This window comes from Heliangelus exortis, chromosome 1 (genome assembly GCF_036169615.1).
Source record: "Heliangelus exortis chromosome 1, bHelExo1.hap1, whole genome shotgun sequence".
NCBI lineage: Eukaryota > Metazoa > Chordata > Aves > Apodiformes > Trochilidae > Heliangelus > Heliangelus exortis.
This window is the reverse complement of record NC_092422.1, coordinates 183,125,037-183,145,398: the sequence shown is the minus strand read 5'-3', so window position 1 is coordinate 183,145,398 and position 20,362 is coordinate 183,125,037. Positions and strand designations below refer to the sequence as shown.

The 20,362-nt window shown below is 42.9% G+C and overlaps 1 protein-coding gene across 1 annotated transcript; it reads right to left on the bottom strand.

Moving 5' to 3' along the window:
• Positions 1-251: 251 nt before the first annotated feature.
• On the bottom strand, positions 252-18,317 carry SLC26A3 (solute carrier family 26 member 3). The gene is made up of 21 exons (XM_071733909.1): positions 18,200-18,317; positions 14,852-15,051; positions 13,929-14,068; positions 13,707-13,817; positions 13,459-13,616; positions 12,514-12,678; positions 11,665-11,817; positions 10,841-10,923; positions 9,367-9,514; positions 9,121-9,234; positions 8,929-9,006; positions 8,414-8,509; positions 7,349-7,455; positions 7,016-7,085; positions 6,835-6,927; positions 5,495-5,590; positions 4,625-4,858; positions 2,883-2,937; positions 2,283-2,428; positions 1,392-1,457; positions 252-795 (listed from the first exon to the last, which is right to left on the bottom strand). The coding sequence occupies exons 2-21, from the start codon at positions 14,980-14,982 to the stop codon at positions 772-774; spliced, it is 2,268 nt and encodes a 755-aa protein (XP_071590010.1). The 5' UTR covers positions 14,983-15,051; positions 18,200-18,317; the 3' UTR covers positions 252-771.
• Positions 18,318-20,362: the final 2,045 nt, after the last annotated feature.

The window sequence follows — 20,362 nt, the reverse complement described above, 5'->3', positions numbered from 1 at the left end:
TGGGACCATGGTCCATGTCCGTTCTGGGGGACACACTCATTGGTTATGAGTCACCTCGGTGGTAGAGTGACAAGGCAGGGTTACCAAAATCACTACTGGTTCCTATTAATGTATCTTCTCTTATGCACTTTGTATCAGCCCAATAAAAATCATGCTGGGGTCTGGAAAAGCTTTCCTGAACAATCAGCAGGCTTTAGTAGATACATTGTTAGTAGATACACTGGGCACTACATACACTGTGCTCATGGCAGTGAGCTGAAAACAAGTTTAATAACTCAGTCACAGAATCACAGAATCTGCTAGATACCTTACAAACCATCAAGAAAACTTGATACAAGTTAAATACAAGCTGATGATAAAATATCACTCCCAACTACTAGTCTGTGTGATAAATCACAAAATTTCAAATATTTTATATTCCCTCATAACTGTACAGGTTGCCTACAAACTGCCAGGAAAATATATATACACATATATGCAAATAGAGTTAATATTACCTCCTTCTGTAATCTGTGGGTAGGCTGTCAACAAGATATGAAATAATAAAATCTGTGTGATTTTAGCCTCCATATATGTACATGAATACGTTTCTATATATACAGAGACACATAAAATTAACACACCCATTCCAAAACCTGGAACAGAACCATAAGTAGTAAATTCCTCTTAATTTATATGAAAGTATCCTTCTGCTCATGCTCATCGCTGCACCTGCATTCATCTTCTGCAAGTGATGTGTTGCTGGAGGGTGTTATATTTAGAAAGTTAAATCTAGAATTTTGTCTCTGTTGGAATCTGTAGGAAAGAAAAGAAAATAAATGTCACCCTCTGTAAGGAATAGCAAGGGCAGATGTCCTCTGGTAAGTGATACTTAAGAATTTGCTCCTCTAAAATGTTTCTGTGGGAGGACTGTGGTCTGACATTTTCTTCTCATGGGATTGCCATGCGTTGGACACTGCCCTTCTCTTTAAGTCCTGAGTGAAAATCTGTCTCCTTTTCTTCTCCCTCTCTCCTGACTCACCTTTTGCCTGCGCCCTTTAGATAAATGTGACTCTACTGCTGATGTCTGTGTCACACAGACTCTACCACTAAGCTCATCAAGGTGAGGGAACCTGGCAGAGCCTGGTGAGATGGCCTTTGCCTGTCCTCCCTCTGCAGACTCCGTGTGCCAGGCAGGGCTTGTGAGCCCAGCCCCAGGCTGCTTACTTTGGCAAGGCTTTGTCTTAAGTTAAATCCCATTAATAAGCTGTCTGGCTGCTTTCTGCCCTGGGCTGACACAGGAGCTTAGGGGTGAAGATGCTTTTGTTATCTGACACAGCAGTTCCCATGAGCAGCTTTTGGGGCTGCATTTCCTGTGGCTGGAGTGTCCCTACCAGAGCCAGGAGCCTTACCGTGTCGGCACGGCTGCGCAGCCCATTGCTGGGGATGATGATGTAGTCATTGCTGTTACTCTTCTCCTGCAGTGAGCATAAGAAGTTGTGAGTTAGGAAATGTCTAGGAAAAGTCTCTTTTTTCCTTTTTTTCAGTTTGAGGAAGGTATTGCTTTTAAATCTCTGGAACAGGCTTCACAAGATGGCCTGGAAAGAAGGAATCTCTTATTTGTCAGCCCTTTATGCTCCTTAGTGGTCTCTGGGTCATAGAATAATAAAATTATTTTGATTGGAAAAAGCCTTTAACGTAGCTCTGCCACCACTAAACCATGTCCCTAAACACCACATCTACCTGTCTTTTGAGTACCTCCAGGGATGGTGCAGAAGAGCTGAGCCACTTCAGCTGAGTGGGATTCAACAGTTTCCAGGTGACTATTGTTCTGGGTTGGTAGTCTTAAACACATCTAACATATGTAGGATCCTCTCTTGCTCTTGATTTAAGAACACTCTCAGTAATTTATCTGCACTTTAGTACTCCTTTTTGAAGGTGGACAGTCCTGGGAAGCCTATATTCAAACAGCATCAAGTCTACCTTTCAAAACCCACTGCATCACAACAAGCAATCCCCTGCCAGATGAGTGATGAGAGGACTGCTGATGGATGGGCAGGATTTCATCCCAACAGCCTGCTCTTCCCAGGGAGGTGGCCTCAAGTGAAGTCTGTGGGCAGGCCAGTCTCCAGTGGGAATTATTTACTCCTTTCACTAGTGGTTTTCCAGGCACCTGGACCAGGGGCCACTCTTATTCTCCCAATTAATTTGGGACCAGCTGAATTTTAGTCATTAAGCACTGCTGGCTGCCTCTGAGTCATGGAAAGGCACAAAAGTAGTGAAAGATAAAACTGTGTTGTTACCTCAGCAGGTTTTAATTTGGGGGAGTTGGCTATGTCCTTCTTCAGCAAAATGTGTAAAACTGCATCATGAATGGTGAGGAAAAACATGGATGGCTTGATCTCCTCGTCAAAAAATTCACATCTCTCCAGTTTTTCCATGAAGCCCTCTGTGGGGAACACCATCAAAGCAGAAAGTGACTTAGGGACCTTGGAAGTGAAGAAACGGTGTATCCTGAGGCACTGCTTTGGTTATTAGAGCAGGTGGGTTCCTCCTTATTGAAGTGGAGAAGGTGGCATATAAACTACTCCCTGGCACACAGAAGGGCCCCATTTGAGCCCCATTTCTCATTTCATGCCTCACCCAGGGTGCCCAATAGTGGTTCTCACAGTCAGAGCTGTACAACACAGCAACAGCCATAGGTCAAACAAGACATTATGAGTGGTCCCTGCTCGGAAGGGACAGCATGGGATGTACTGACACTTCCATTCAGCTGGATCTGTTCTCTGTCAAGACTGAAAGGTAAAACTGGGGTAATCCTCCTCAGCAGTGGTCAGTGGTGGATGGTAAAGGTGGTGGGACAAGGCATCTATAATGATGCTGACAGAAAGGCAAGTACTCACCATGTGCCCCTGCAATGTAAATGTCGATGTTGATCCTGACAAATTCCTTTAAAGTCTGTTAAATCAGAAAGAGAAACCATTTAGATACTGCTGCTTTTGCTGATAACAGACAGCATGGTGATTATCCACAGCAAATGTACAAAACACCTTAAGATATTTAAGGTTTGTGATGGTAAACAACTTCTAAACTTGTCTGCTGCACCTAGAGGCAGAGTGGTCTCATGGCTGCAGGCAGGGCTGACAGATGCTTTTGAAAAGGGGCAGCGTTAAACACATTTAACCCACAGTGAAAAACATATTATTTCATAAATCTAATAGCTTTATTTTACCTATGTGACACACGGTGAAACTAAGACTCCAAAATTTTCTGGGGATATTTTTATGATTGTGAATTTGAGCAGAACCATGGCTCTCACTGACATGGCAGGTAATTAGTTCCTATGGAACTAATTTACACACCCTGTGTGGCTCTAGGTAGTTGACTTTAGCTACTAATGTTTGAAAATGTTGTTCTTATTGCTTTGTTTGAGGCATCCTGGGAATCAAGAACAGGAGCAGAAATGAAATTCCAGTGCTCCAACATCCAGCCCAGTGTTCAAGGCTGTATTTCTTATATACCTTTGTGTAAAGATTCCCAGAATCTTACCAGGTGAAGAAAGGATGCCACAGCCAACACTCTAATTTAAAAAAAAAATTAGATTCATTATTTAATCCAATCCTAAACATTTTCTATGGAAAACGTACATTACAATTCCTATAAACTCGAAAGTTGCCCCTGACCTGCCAGTCCATATAAGAATTTCTTTAAGAAGCAGGTCAGAAACACAGAATAGAATCACAGAATGGTGTAGATTGGAAGGAATTTAAGGATCATCTAGTCCAACCTTCCTGCCGTGGACAGGGACATCTTTAACTAGATGGGCTGCTCAAAGCCCCATCCAACCTGGCCTGAAGCTCTTCCAATGACAGAGTATCCATAGCTTCTCTGTGCAACCTGTTCCAGTTTATCACAGACCTCATTATAAAGAATTTCTTCCTTATAACTAATCTAAACCTACTCTCTTTCAATTGAAACTCATTGCCCCTTTTGCTGCCACTACAGGCCTTGGTTAAAAAGTCATTCTCTGCCTTTCTTTTAAGCCCCCTTTAAGTATGGAAAGGCCATAATACATTGTCCCTAGGATCTTCTCTAGGCTGAACAACCCCAACTCTTTCAAGCCTTTTTTGACAGGAGAGGTGTTCCAGCCCTCTGATCATTTTTGTGGCCCTCCTCTGGACTTGCCCCAACACCTCCATGTCCTTCTGACGTTGGTATTCCTAGAATTGGACTCAATACTCCATGTGGGGTCTCACCAAAGCAAAGCAGAGGGGGAGAATCACCTCCCTTATCTTGCTGGTCACACTTTTCATGCAGCTTAGAATATGGTTGGCTTTCTTGGCTACAAGTGCATGTTGCTTGCTCATGTCCAATTCTTCATCCTCAAGTCCCCCTTTGCAGGGCTCTCTCAATCTCTTTGTCTCCCAGTCTGTGCTGATACTGGGGATTGCCCAGACTCAGGACCTTATACCTCAGGACCTTATACTCAGGACCGTGTTGAACTTCATGAAGTCCACATTATTCCACTCCTTCCTGTCAAAATCCCTTTGGGTGCCATCCCTTCCCTCAAGCATATCCCCCAAGTGTAATTGCATTAATGTTTTACTGTGATATGACCACTGTTTGTCTTGTGAGTAACAGTTACCTTTTGGAGAACTCGCATGGCAGAAAAATCAAGGAAGGACACTGATGAGAAATCCAGAATGATGCTGTGGATGTCAACCCGGGGCACAGTGATGCCAGGGGGGAGCTCAGCACCCCAGTTGATCTGAATGGGCAAGTCTGTCGTGATGGTGGGCTTGTCCAGCTCCTCTATGCTGTTGTTGTCTAATTCTTCATCCGACTCAAGTGTAGGGCTAGCCACACAAGTCAAGCCTTTCTGTGTTGACAGAGAGAGGTTCATAATTAATACCTCTTTTTAAGACCCAGCCAAGGTAGTAGTGCATCTTACACAAGCGTGAGAGTGGTGGCAGTGCAAAGCTGATGTACTCGTGAGATGGAGAAGGGCCCACCCGAACTTTACACTAGAAAAAGCTCTGTCCTCTTATCTAGAGAAGTTTGGAAATGTTGGCTTTCCTCTCATAAATCATTTAATCATTACCCTAATCATTTAATAATGGCTTTTTATTGTTCCCTGAATCAATGGTCAAATCTGCTTGGATTTAATGATTTTGGAACAAGCCAACAAAAAGCATGCAGATTTTGCACTAGGAGAAAAACAGCATTTTCCTACCACTAATGCACCATGGACATCACCTCTGTGGGATCTGATCCTGCCATTTGTAGCCAAACAAAGCTCCAGTGGACACATACAAGCTATGCACATGGTAAAGCTGTAGGACTCTAACTGTGAGAGCCATTTAAAATCTTATTTTTGAAATGTGCTTGTGTCATGAAGTGGCCATGTGGGAAATAGCCCATCTAATTAGGAGGGGAGCCTGTGAGGCACTTTTCTGCCTTGTCCAGCCAGGAAGCTGGTTGCTTAACCCCTCCTGGGTAGAGTTATCTTACGTACCGGGGTCACTTGCAGCTCTCCTTTTTTCAGCATCTTTCTCATCTTCCTCAGAGCTTTATTGCGTTTCCTCAGGACTCTCAGTGGGTTAAAGCCAACCTGTAGATACAACACTTTGAATATTTTAATAAAAAAACCAACTCAGTGGCACCAAGGGAAGGACACAGCATCTAATGAGGCTTTTCTTTATGAGCATGATATGGTATTTTTTATTTGGTGTTGCCTACAACTTTTCATCAATTCAAACAAGGGCTCTTTTTCTTGGTTGGAAGGATGTCTGCAGGTATGGCTGCAGAGGAGGCAGGCCCATCTGTACAAGCTTTAGAACACCAGCACTGACAGCATTATAGCAGTGACAATGCTGTAGCACAGGCCAGTAACTCCAGCCCAGTGCTCATCCTACTCATCTTTGTCATGAGAAAGCCACCCAGGTGACAGAGTTCAGAGCGCTCACAGATTATTTCTGCTCTGTGCCACCTGACTTCAGTGTGAGTTGTACACACATAATTTTATTTTCTTGTAGATGAAAACCAAAGTTAATCATGCTGGCTGATGATGTCTTGAACCTCCTATCTGGTTTTAACAAAAGTAGATGTCGGGTAAGTTAAGCTAGTAAGGGTTATGAAAATACTAAATTCCTCCAAGTTTTCTGCCCCATCTAGCTAGAGGGTAGAGGAGAGAGGTGTTAGAAGTACTTGTATGTATAAAGGAGAGGGGTGTGAGCATCTGCACTCTTAAAAAACCCTTCAGGCTCTTCTGAGGTGAAAGCCAAACAAATTGAGACTCAGATTTGTCAGATTCCCTCATTTTTTTGCCACTTGAAGAGTGAAGTGCTCACTACCAGTGCTCAAGGTAGCCACTGCTTATGAACTCCCTGATAAGAGCAGCAGGAGGTGAGGTTAGGGTGCACATTTGGTTCATTCTGGGGGGTGGTGAGGACTCAGCAGTCCTGGCTCATTGTGCTGGTTATGGACAGACCTGCTGCCTTCAGCCACTTTTACATGGAAGGTATTAAGACCCCTTTGATAGTGTGATTTCTTTCAGCTTCTCTCCTGAGAGCTGTGGTTACATTCTTTGGGAAAAGATGAGTAAATATAAATTCTTGTAAAATTATGTCCTTGTATATTCTCTATGATTGCACTACTTTTAAAGGGCGTAAAATGTGTGTATACATTGCTATGGTATAAGATCAGCATAAGTCAGAGATGTGTATGTACATGTGGGATTATAGCAGTGGCAACAATATTTGTATAATTAATAAACAGTTCATCTTTGAACTGTGGAAATTGTGTTTAAAGTGTAATGCAATTTCTACCTTCAGAATGACAGCCTCAGACACTTACTGCATTGATGAGTTTCTCTCTGAAGAATTCAATATTAGCAAAGAAGATAGGAGCTGAACATCTGAAAATCTTCACTCCCTCTGGCTCATAGGTCTGTACAATGAAGGAAAAGTGTCAGTACTGATGTCTGCTATAGAAACACAAATGCAGCAGACAATAAAAGAAACCTGACAATTCTTACATCAGTGTAATCCTTCTTGTTTCTGTAGATATCACTTCTCCCAACATTAGCCAAAAGGGTGCAGCTTGGACTGTGAACAAACAAGGAAATTGTTATTTGTACCCCATACCAAAACCTGACAGAAGGGAGAGATCAAAGGCAGAGCAATTCAGCTCCAGTCCTTCAGACAGAACTGGAACCCATACCCAAGGCTTTATGCCTGTCAATAATTATTCCACACAGAGTTGCTGGACAGACCAAGGCACAGGGCTGTTGACCTTTTCTGTATGAGGGAGAGTTAATTTATAAAGGAGGCCCTGAGGTACATTATTATGATGTCTCACAAGTACTCACACCTGGGAGCGGATCACCACAGTCAGCAGCTGGAAGGCCATAGCAGTTGCAAGACCAATGTCCAGGCCAAGAAAAATGGCAGCTAAGAAAGTCACCACCCATATAACCTGTAATGAGCAGTTATGAGCATGTCAAGGACTTGGGTCATGAGCTAAGACTGGGAGTAGAAACAGATCTCATATCTGATCCAATCTGCCCCTGGTGAGGAGTTTCGTGTTTCCTATTTTCTTGTAAAACAGGGCCAGACTCCCAGACTAGCACCAGGGAATGTTTCTAGGGATGACCATTTCTATACAGTAAAGGCTTAGAATAATAGAGGTGTGGATCTTCAAAGGGTGGTTCACTAAATGCTCAAAAAAATCCATCAGAAAAGCAAGGTTAGAAGTAAATTGGGATCCAGGTAAAGCTGAGAGTTGTAATTGTGCAAATGAAGGGGCTGTGAATGTATGCCATGGATAAGCATAAAAGACTAGATATTTTTAATGATAGATCTCAAAGCATTTTCATGTGGTAAATAACTGTTTGGTAGCTTCAAAAAGTGAGGCCTGGAACCATTTAGCAACACAAGGAATTGGCCAATGAGAAAGGCAAGAGCCTACATTTTCTGAGTGTCAGAGGTAATCGGTTGTGCCTGCTAGCCATGAGCTTTATCATTTGGAATAAACCCTTCAAACCACTTGCCACTTGTTTTCTGCTGTGTAACTTCCATCTAATGTGCTGTGTGTGTAAGAAATTATTTCTGAATGCATAGTCAATGCAATAGGTATTAAGATATTTTCTGTAGCTGCCTTCTATACTTGACTTCAATGACTGAGCTATATTTTAATAGATATTGATGAAATGAATGAAAAAGAATTTAGGAAAGAGAATTGACTTGAAAAAGGTGGCACAAAATGGAAAGCACAAGCCAGGGGTATACAAGTGAAAAAAGAATGCCACTCTTGTACTTTCCATTTAGCAAAGTAAGGCAGGTTTAAAAAAAAAAGATAACATGTAAGCGAAACTGCAACACAGATGACTTCCCCAAAGTGCTTCATTCCTAATTGCTTGTGTGACTCAACTTACACAGTCATACTTGTCCTTTCTCCATAGGACACCTATTTCCTTGAACTGCATGAGCATTCCTTTCAAGTTGCCAAGAGCCAAAGATGCAAGGACTGACTGTTAAAAAAGACCAAAATACTTGTTTTAAAACAAGCAAAGAAATATTGAACATTAAGTCTTGGAAGAGAGAAATAGGGTCAAAGTACAGCTGAGAGGCTAGGCAGCTCCTCAAAGAGTGTCCCTGCTGTCCATCACACTGCACCCTCCCCTAGCTGAGGTGAAGTGCAGGGGATTGACCTGAGGCTGCAAATCACATTTATTTTTGGCACAAAAAAGCTGGTGTTGTGATTTTTGGTATTTGGGCACTTGCATTCCCTTGGATGTTGTAATCCTCTCTGTTATGATCTGGGAGGAAGAACCAAGATTTGCAAAGCACTTTTTGTCTCCCAGTGAAGCCTATGACCCCCCCAGTGACTCCTGGAGCATCCCTGTCTTTGGTAAGCAGGAAGAAGCACAGAGGTGAAACCAGCAAATACCTTCTGTAATGGCTCCAGGAGAAACCCAATGGCTGAGATCACAATCAAGACCATGACAGCAGAGATAATACCAGCAATCTGCATGAGAGAACAATTCCACCATGAGTAAGTACATGAAGGCATTATGGTCATGCAGGAAAAAAAGAGAGCAATCTTGAATTAAACACAATCATGATCTGTTGTCTTCTATACCTGTGTTTTGCCTCCTGTGCTCTCCTGCACACCTGATCTTGACAAAGCTGTGCTGGAGGCAAATCCTTTGAATGATCCACCAACTATGTTACCCAGCCCGAAAGCAATTAGCTCCTAAAATAAATCCAAAATAGATTGTTCTTAAAAAGTAAGTTCATTACAGTTATTCACAAGAAACAGCATTCCTAAAATTACTTATTTCCCATTGAAAAATGCTCTGTGTCGATGCCTGTGTTACTTGCCTACCTGGTTGCCATCTATTTGGTAGTCATGCTTGATGGAATACACTTTAGCCACAGAGAAGGCTACTGCAAACCCAACAATTGCAATTGAAATGCTGTCACCAATACATTTTTGGAGTATACCCACGTCAGGTGCAACAGGTGCTTTAAATCTGAAAGACAAATCATTAGGGATATGTGTAAGGAGAAAAGGTGTCAAACAGGTGAGCAAGGCTGTCTCCAGCTCATACCAAGCACTTTGGAGAGGTGCAATACAGAACTGGGGGTCTGAACCCTGTAAAACTTTGGTGAACCCTTGATTTGAGCAGGGTCTCTGTATATCTGCACTCAGCTCAGTTTGTGTCTCAGCAGGTTCTCATTTCCTTGGCCAGGGCCAGCAGCAGCTCAGTTTGTCTGAGGTGCACACACAGCTCTGCCTCCTGGTTACACACAGCTGTAAGAACAGATGTGGGCCAGAGGTGCTTGTGCAGGCAATTTGCACGTGGAAGGATTTCACTCTTAATTGTCACAAAATAAAAATCCCTGCATGATTCATGGTAACATTTTAGACAGCTAAACAAATACTAAGTCAAGTAATGATGCCTAAGTCTCCCAGGCTATCTGCTGGATACTTTAACCTTAACTTTCCTGCTCCTTTGATTGGGGGCTTTTGCAGGTCCTAGGGAAATTTCCTCTATAGGCTTAACATGCCCCTCCTCCCCGCCTCCATTCCCACAGCCCCCCAATACCCAAAGGACCTGAAATCTGAAGAATGGAGATTTTTGAGCAGAAATAGCTGTTCTTCTGCATACTTCATCACCCAACATTCCTACAAGAGGCAACTGAGAGTGCCCTGCTGAGTATATGGCTGCAATCTGTTGTCCTAGTGAATGTCTTCCTCACTCTTTTTAACTTAATATCCAAGTATTAATTCATTCTGCCAAAATTCTGGCATAGCTGGATGTATTCTGTATGTAGATATATGCTCTATAAGTGGATGTATACTCTCTCTATAGATATACTTGTAGAGGAGTAGGCACTGAGGCCTCTGGAGGGTGATGGTGCCTGGGGAGATGCTGGTGGTTGGTTGCAAGGGACATGGCAAGAGAACTGTGCAGTGTCTCATGGCTTTCCTGGGCTGCTAGTGGCTGATGAACTGTGCATGTACTTCAAGGAAAATGGAGTTCATTCCCAGGGGTTCAGGAGTGAGTAACTCAGTAAAAGGAGCAAACATCAACCTCCTTCTGAACAGCTTAGAAAATGAAGCATGCAATTTTTTCATGTCACGGTGTATTCTTTGTCATGTGGGAGATGTGCTTTAATGAGCAAATTGTACCTATTGAGAGTGGGTCCTCATATTGCTAAGAGCAAAATGTTTATCTACCAAAAAAAAGATGAAGCAGATTATTTTAATCAAAAAGCAGAGTTGAACCAATATAGTGCTGACAAACTGGACGGAACATTTTGCTCCACTCATAAATTTTAAGCAAATCCCTTACCCTTCCTCTAGTTTTCCAACCACAGCTACATTAAATTTTTCTTCAAAGTTAGCAAAATAGGAAATCAGTGCTGCCAAGACTGTCTGAAAGACAATAAAACACACATCCATTAGGCACATGCAAGTAAGAGTATGAAGAAACTATTGAAAATTATTTCTTTCCGTCTCCCACATGCCCTCCACTCTCACCACATAGCAGCAGAATTATGCTCCAAGTCTGCACATCCCTTTGCTGTTCAGATGTCATTCCTAAACCACTTTACAGCTATGGATTTATGTTCATAAATTGCACAGAGAATATATGAGAACATCTCATTAATAACAGAGAACATCCCACCAAATAAACCTGCTGTCTTCTAACAGATGTTCTGTAATAACTCTGAGGGAAAGCAAGCATCACCTGCATCTATAGCAACATCCTCCAGGACTTTAGGAGTCCTACTACTGCCTGGGGTATAAAACCCTCTGCTGCTGGCAGGCAAATCTGTTTTGTGCTCAGCCATGGATGGCCACAGCTTCCGTGGCTGTTTGCAGGTGTGGTGCAGGGGAACCCCAGCCATGGGGTTGCAGCCAGTTGCTGTCAGAGGGAGGATGTTGATTTCATCCAAGGAAAAAAATTCAGGTTTTATAACATTTTACTCACTACAGATGTATTCAGTTAACAACAGATAAGTAGAACTAAACCACTTCACAACAGTTTAGGAACATTGTCAATTTCTCTTTACAAGTAACATGACAGAACAGGAGAAGAACTAGTTAAAAGTCTGCTTCCTATGTCACCATAGTGATGTAGCAATTGTAAAATCAAATAGAAGTGACTGTTACCACAAGGAGTTCGATGGGGATGGGAGCTGGTAACTTTGCTTTGTATCGATCGTTCATTTCTTTCACCACAAACACGATAAGCAGGACAATGAGGGATGTGACTAGGTCAGCGATGTTTGTTTCTGTGATCTGGCTGAAAATGCTCTCCAGAGTCTGCAAAATCATAGAAACATGCAGGGATTTAGAAGTATTAATTCCCTGGCACAGTAGCACTCTCCCTTCCACAAGGGTCTTGTCTGAATTGCTCTAATGCTTGGGGTTTGTTCCCCATTCCATGTTGTGGATTGCAAGCCACAATGAAGGTGCATGGGCATCACCCAAACAAGGAAAACATCCATGAAAGACACTTTCCACTGGCTCTCATCCCTTTCCTCCTGGCCTCTCCCTGACACAGGGTCTGAGCAACATGCACTTGTGTGATGAGAAATGTGAGCAATGGAATTACTGAGCAGATGCCTCTTTCCACTCCTCCCTTCCTGTCCTCCTTCCTCCTTTCTTATCCAACAGCTCTCACAGAGTCATGTCCAAATTAAATATGTATGATTTCAGACCAGTAATAATGAAGAATTAAATGCTTCAGGTAAAATTGAATGCTTCATTCAAATATGCCAATACACAATAGGAAATATTACCCAGTTAGCCCAACGGGGTGTAATTTTATGTTTAGCAATAACTGTGAAGATTGGCCATATAGTAATAACATGTTCCTGCTATTTTTGTCTTGCATTTCCTTCTGACTGGCAGTGTTTATGCTAAGTTCTGATATTACTTGCTTGTGATACACAGTCACAAGCCACATACATGACAAGTCTCACAAGAATTAGCAAATAACAACCACTTTGCACTTACATAGATGATGCCAAATGGTTTATTAAATCCAGGTACAGATAGTTGAAGCATGAATTTCAGCTGAGATACCAGAACATGGACTGCTGCAGCAGTTGTGAAACCACTGATTAATGATTGTGATAGATAAATAACAATGAATCCAAACTGGAGAATTCCCAGAAGTAACTGAAATGCAAAATGACCATAAGTCAGTGTGATTAAGTTCTGCTTTCAAGCAATCCCTGCAACGAGAACCATATTTAATTTGAACAAAGATTTTTACCTAATCCCATACAACCAGGAACTATGGAAAATGCTGTCACCTGACTTGCAATAAAAGTTGAGATTAGGAACACAAGACCTAAGACTAGCAAGAATAATTGCTAGAACAGTTAGAGCTTATTCCTTTTATTTTATAACTAAAATAAACTTCCTTAGGCTTGAGTTTTTCAGTACCCATATTTTTATATGGTACCAGGGTTTCATGAAGCACAAACGTATTAGTTTGTTAGGAAGGAAGGAGAAATTGGTGTGTTTCTAAAAAATACTAATATGAATACTTATTGTTATGAAACAAATATCTTACTCCCCTTTCTGTGCCTATATAATTCACATTACACTCATAACTACTTGTTTCTTATCCAGCAGATTGGTTTTTACTGTAGGTGGGATGCACCTATGTTGGCTGCAGGTTCATGCCTGGGCAAAATCAGGGACTTCACAGCATGAATCAGTGGCTGGTCACTGGAGGGGGCAGATGTCTCCCAATCAGTGAGCCAAGGTCTGTTGCATGGGAGGGGGGAGAGAATTACTTTGGTGCCCACACCAGCAAAAAAACCAACCAACCAAAAAAAACCCCAAAAAAAAAAAAAACAAAAAACCCCAGAGAGAAGGCCCATCCACCAACCATCTGTTCGTATATGTGCATATAGACATATGTGGGCACACACACATATGGTTACCAACCTGAAAAACCCCGGAAAGGAAGGTTACAGATGCTGCCACCATCACCCTCTCATCATTTATTGCTGAGCTATTGGTGGCAGTGCCATTTCCAGAACTGTCATCGGGGACCAGCCTAATGACGACTCCTCCCACCATCAGGCTCAGAACAGGGAAAGGACCTGAGCAGCACAAGGCATTCATTAGAGACACAAAGGGGCAGCATGTTCTCCTTCACCAGTGAGGAGGGCAGTTGGTGTGCTGGAACTTACCTGCAGAGATATGTCTAGATGTGCCAAAGATAAAATAGACCAAAACAGGGAAAAATGCTGCATAGAGTCCATAACCGGGGGGGACGTTCACCAGCAAAGCAAAGGCAAGACCTGCAAGGACAGAGATCCAGAGGAAGTGATGTGTGTATTGCAGGCTACAGCCAGCAGCCCCTTTCCCCTGGCAGAGCAGCCCATACCAGGGCACACCTTTCCCTGAGGTACCTTGCAGGACAGCCACGAGCCCCGTGCTGATGCCAGAGACAATGTCACTCAGGATCCACTCCCTGAAGCGGTACCCTGGCAGCCAGGAGAAAACAGGAAACAAACCCAAGGCAAATTTTTTGGCCCTTTGTGGGGAGCAGCTGTAAAAGCACAAGAAGACAGAGTTCTGTTGGTGAACAGCTTGGCTGGGTTGCAGCCTGTCTCCAGTGGAGAAAGAAAGGAGGGAGGATTCAGGTTCAGGCAGCCAGAGGTCAAAATCTCACTCAGACACAGCTCTGATCAACCTGTGCTGCCTACTGTGACTAAGAGAGGACACACGGGCCTCCAGATGTCCCTTCCAGCCAAAAATTTTAATAAAATGATAGAATAGTTTGTGTTGGAAAGGGTCTTCAAAGGTTATATAGTTTGACCGCCCTGCAGTGGGCAGGAACATCTTCCACTAAGTCGGATTGCTCAGAGTCCTATCCAATCTGATCTTCAGTGTTTCCAGGGATGGAGCATCTACCTGGGAAATCTGTTCCAGTGTCTCACTGCTCTCATTGTAAAAAAATGTCTTCCTTATATCTATTCTGAATCTATGCTCTTTAAGTTTGAATCATTATCCCTTGTCCTGTTGCTATTAAAAAGGCCCTATTAAAAAGTCTGTCCCCATCTTTCTTAAAAGCCCCCTTAAAGTGTGGAAAGACCAAAATAAGGTTGTCCTGAAGTCTCTGCTGCCAAGACCCCAAGAAAAGAGAAGCTACCTGGGATACAATGGTAGGAAGAGTTTTAAGGGTAAAAGCAGCTAAAATTATTTTAAAAATCTGACATTGCACTTGTTGCTTTGTTGGAATCTGAGATTGGAGTTGTCAGGATGCAGTTTGTGCAGCAGCTCAGGCTGTTTCTTAGATCCATATTTCAAAAAATATTAAAAATCTGCTTACCGAAAATAGAGTTTCAGGTGATCCAAAAAGCTTTTATGGTACCTGTGCAACTTCTCATGCTCTTCATGAAACAAATTCTCCGAGTACACAGGTCTGGCTACAACATAGTGGTTGCCCACAGGTTCAACCATTTTTCCTTGAAATGTCAGACAAAAGTGGTAACTGGCGTGTGCTTTTCTCTGGCCTGGTCACTGAAAAACCTGAAACGAAGTGCAAGGTTAGCTCCTTATGTACTGAGAGGTGGGTAACCATAGCATAGATGAGTGAACTACAAACTGAGCGTTACCACCTTTGAAGATCAAAAGAGAGATGGTGGAGATACCCACTTCTCTCTGCCAAGATGATCTCCTCCCCCCTCCTGCTCCCATGGCAGGGCAGTGTTTTGCTGGAGCATGAAGTATTTCTTTATAAAGATGTAGCCAAAAAGCAGACAAGATGGATTTTGAGTTAATTTATCTCCAAGTCGGCTGTTTACACCAAACCCTGCCTCCCTCAAGGGAGACTAATTCCGTAAAGAAGAAACGAGCGGACCCCCAGGGGTCCCTCTTTGCGGCACCGCCAGGAGGGGTGGGAGCTCTCTGGACCCCACCAGCGTGTGAGGGGAAAGGCGGAGCCGGGGCCGGGCTCAGCCCTTCCCTCTCGGGGGGATGGAGGCAGGGATGAGCTTTCCGGCTTGGCACTGGGTGACAAGCTGGTTAGGCTCTAGTGAAAAAGCACGGTGTTGCTGCTTGTTCAGTTGGTTGTAAGATTTATTTCCACAGGTTGTCTGTACTGCCCCTCTTCTGTTCATGGTCACGAACAGCTGTTGCAATGTCTGACCTAAATACTCCTTTTCTGCTGTATCCCCACCCACATTCACATGTTTGTGCTGAATAGAAACTATCCTCAGTCACTCCAGAAATGACCCCTGAAAAGTCTTTTGTGACACTGATAACAGCGTTTCTCTTTTCTTTCCCCAGGCAATTTCAAATGCCCCTTAGTGCCTTGGTGCTTGCTGGTGGTCTCATGAGAGATGCCCTCCCAGCTAGTTCCTCACCCTGGTCTATTGCCTGATTCATGCTGAAATAGCCCACATGCACTTTTAATTCAGACAGGTATTTAGTATTTGGAGATATCATAGGACAGATTTTCAAATGGCACAAAGCAGTTTGCATAGTTATGATTGGATGGAAAAATTTTGTCTATGACAATTTTGGCATTAAAATGTGAATCTCATCCTAAAACTTTGCCACAGCTCAGGGCCCTTATTGACTTATTACAAGTGATTTCATTTTGTTTCCTTCTAGTTCATTCTGAGGAAATTCATTAATGTGTGTAAGTCCAAATATGTCAGATGAACCTCTTAGACATGCTGGCTTTATTAAAATACTATTATTCCATAGAGGACTCACTATTTTGGCAATGGGTTAAGCATTTTTACTATCAGTTTTAACATTGAAAATTAGATTTGTAATATTTTTCAAAACCTGGCAGGTAATTATTCTAGCAGACTAATACTCAGAATCCAATCTTATTGAATACCCTGATCCAAAGTCAGTTAAAATTGTACTCCAATTGTGTAATTGTACACCACTGTCCCTCCCTTTGCTGAGATCAGAGCTCCAAACCTGAGTCTGATGAAATGTCAATGAAAAAACTGGTTAATTTAGTTCTTTTTCTGGTAGGTCTTGGTGTATGTAGCTTTGCAGGATGAAGTTTTATCCACCAAAGATTTTGGAACTACTATTGCATTGTCTGCATATCAGTCTTTTAGAATTCACATCACAGGGAGGAATATTGCTGAAAGCCCTCTTGAAAAGTTTTTTTCACCACAGTGTAAGGCACAAGATGTACTATTTGTGCCCTTTGAAATGTTCATAAGCCATAAAAATAAAATAAGTGCATGGGTTACTCTTTAATTTCAGATTTTCCCAGTGCTGCAGCTGCTGTATCTTTTCTGAATACTTCAGCTGTCACTTCTGCCCCTCACCCGGCCTTTTGTCTTTCCTGTACTTCCCCAATTTCACAGAATGTACAATATGTCTCTTTACAACTCTCTGTATCTGATTTGGCTTATTAACACTGATCTTGCTGAGGCTGTAAGTATTTTGCATGTTTTTTCCCTCCTGATAGGAGCCCCACTTCACTGTCTCTCCTCCCAGTTTGGTTTGATGGGTTAGAGCTGCAGCAGGACTCTTAGCACCCTGTCTGTCCCCAGGGTCTCAGCAAGCTGAACCATGAGAGCATGAGTCTGCTTTAAAGACTGTGGTGCCACATAGTGTTGCTCAAGTTCAGTTTAACCAAGTCAGCCTGAGCACCTGAAGTGAGGTGTCAAGTGCCTTCAGGCTGTTTCTTGGCAGATAAATGGGACCATGGGGAGCAGCATCTTGCTGCAGCTGGGTGACCACTGCTGAGAGTCACCTGCTAGTTGAGTTTCTCCCCTCTGGTTCCCTATTCCTTGGGCTCCATTGGCAGCTGTAAGATACCATGGATTCATTCAGAACTGCCTTCTTCTTTCTCACTCTCATTTTGTTCCCATATGTGTTTAGAAACATAAGATGCCCTCTGCACAGGGGCATTTTCTCAGCTGTCAGCACCATTACTTATTTTAGGCGTTACAAGGAAAATGGGGATATTGTGATGACTGCCAGTGTAGTGGGGGCTGACCTCCTCCCCAAATCCCCTAAATGAGAGGTCCACACTCACACTGCCTTTCCAGAGTCCTCCTACCATTAAGCCCGTTGGACTCCTTCTAGGACACAATCAATTACTGTAATTCTTATGATGACTTCTATAATGTGTCCACACACACACAGGGACCAGCAGCACAGACCAAGCTTACACTGCACAGCTATCAAATGGTAGCAACTTTCACTCACTATTGATCAAGACCAGGTCTGAACTGAAACCCCAGAGACAGTGTTTGGGTTCAGTTTTATTCCATATATCTCTGGATCCTGTTCTCATGGCCAGCAATTAACAGCATTACCATCTCTCATTTTTCGAAACTCCAGCTCCACTGCTAACCCCCCACATCTGTCAACCATTGATAATTTTGATGTATGTAATTTTATTGAGGGGATTACAAAAGGGATACTTTCCCCCCTTTTATTAATTTATGCTAAATACAGACTAAGAAGTACACAAAGTTTAACTAAATAATTAACATGCTCCATCCCACTTTTCAGTCTGCATATACACTCCCACAAACTCTATTTCTTTGCAATATAAACATTTGAAAAACTACAAACAGAGTCCACCACAGAACCTGTTAAATTTTTAGAAGAAATACAGCACATTACTAGAGCACTTAATATATAAGTATTACTTCACATATCCCATACCCATATTGGCAAGTCAGAATCCTACCTGATGTATCTTCCAGGAAGCTCTCAGAAGAAACCACACTAAGATTTTATGGAAAAGATATCTTGGAAATTTTCAGAGATAGTGTGGGTATTTTGTGCTGTTCTTCATTTCAGAACCTCCCTAAATACTGGCAGTACTTTAATAACTAACTGCAGTTAACTTTTACAAGAAAAGGAAGATTTCACTGTGGCCTTGACCATTGAGCCTATCCTCAGGAGGGATGATAAGAGTAATTTCTTAAAGTTCTCTGTGATATTGCTTAACTTTGTTTGGTGAACTATTCCTGACTGGTCTGCAAAGACTAATATGTGAAAACAGAGATGAATAAGAAGGACTGCTTGTAGCAATCCCCTACTGTGCATCTGCCTGGTTTCTGTTGAGCATCATGAGAAGTGGTAACCAGAGCTCAGCTAAGGTACCTTCATTTCTGCAGGAGCCAGTGGCAAGATAGATGGGGCTGCTGGGCATGACAGCTCTGAGCAAGGTGTGCCACAGTGAACCTTCCTCCCAGGAACCTTTAAGGCACCCTAAATTGTCATTCCAGAAGTGTCCTATGTGCTCAGTTCAATGCCCAAAATCTCATTTGCAGTGATTTCCAGCAGCCAGTTGTGACTTGGTGGAGCTGACACTGCAGCACCCCATGACAGCTGGTGAAACATGCAGACTGTGTACGTGGCCAAGTGTTGGGGCAAAGCCATGGGGTAGGTGGGTTGGGCTATCCTTCAGGATCCTGCTCCACTCCACTGCAGATAGAGGAAATGAGGGAAACCATCCTCCCTAGGCCAAAGTGAACCCTTGTAAACATTCCCCTGAGGTACACAAAAGAATGTAAGGAGGTACCTTAAATAATATTTTGGATGAAACTTTGGTAGCAGGTGCCTGTGTTCAGAAGTGCAGTAAGCCCTCAGTGCTGAGGACACCACAGCATTAAAGTTCTCTGACGAAAACTGTCCTTAGGGCCCTGCCCTTAGGTCATGCTCCCATGAACACCTAGAAATGCTTCAGCTGTTGATACCTATGGTATCGGGATGGTGAAGGGGTCCCAGGCTGCATTCCTCCAAGAGGGAACACAGGGCTTAGCTTAGTTTTTTGGGATCTGAAGAGTTTTTCATCTGGTGAAAGGGCATGGTGTGAGGGAGAGCACCTTGTGTACACTGGAGGGGCAATCACACACATGGGTTTAGGAGGAGATGGGGCAGGAGGAGACTGATGTTCTACTCTCAGAAGGTTTGCACAGACTTCAGTCAATTATTAAACTAAGAAATAGTGGAGGATGCAAGCCTGCAGTATCTGTCACCACAAGGGGAGAGCTCTATTAGCCTCCTCTGTCAGAATTACTCTCCTGGGCTTTAGCCCACAGCTGCAGGTTCCTTGAGAGTCTTCATGAGCCTCATGTGATTTTGAAAGTTGGAGCTACACTTCTAACCAAGCTCATAAATTCCCTTGGACAATAAAGGTCCCAGGTCACTTCTTAAAGTGGTGCAAATACCTTCTTAGTGACAGCAAACCCTTGTTTCTTTATAACTGCTGCTAGGCTTAAGGGATTTTCTGCATTTTGTAAAACTGACACAGAAATTGCTTTTACCATTAAAGTAACAAACATTTTAAAATCTGTAGAACAGTTCAAACTATAAAACAACTGATTGTTTTTTGGATTCCCTCCTCAAAGTGCTGGTATGGTCATAGAAGTGATTTAAAACCCCTTTGAAGGGTTGAATGTGTGTTCTTAAGTCTGTATTTGGGACACATCATGAGAAGTTGCCATGTAAAGCAGTTGGACAAAGACTTTTTTGGGACTAGGTTTAAATGCAGAAGGGACCCTTGGGTCTAATGAAGTCAGTAGAGTCTTGTCCTTGGCTTCATCCACCTGTCAGTGAATCCTTGAACTATTTCCACTAGTTCACTGAAGCAGTAAGGTGCTACAGGGAGTGATGAAGGGAATAAACATTGTCCCATCTGTTTGCAGCAGTGATGTTAAGAATACAATTTTCTCCTGATGGTGCAGAAGAGGTTTCATGCACAAGGATCACACAGGGGTAGGTTGCCTCTGTCCCCCAGCACAGAAGTTTAGCTGTGCAGAGCCCTGGTATCTTTACGCTGGGTGCTTAAGCACCAGCTAAGCTCCATAACCAACTGGGATATTTTGTCTTTTTCTGCCAAGGC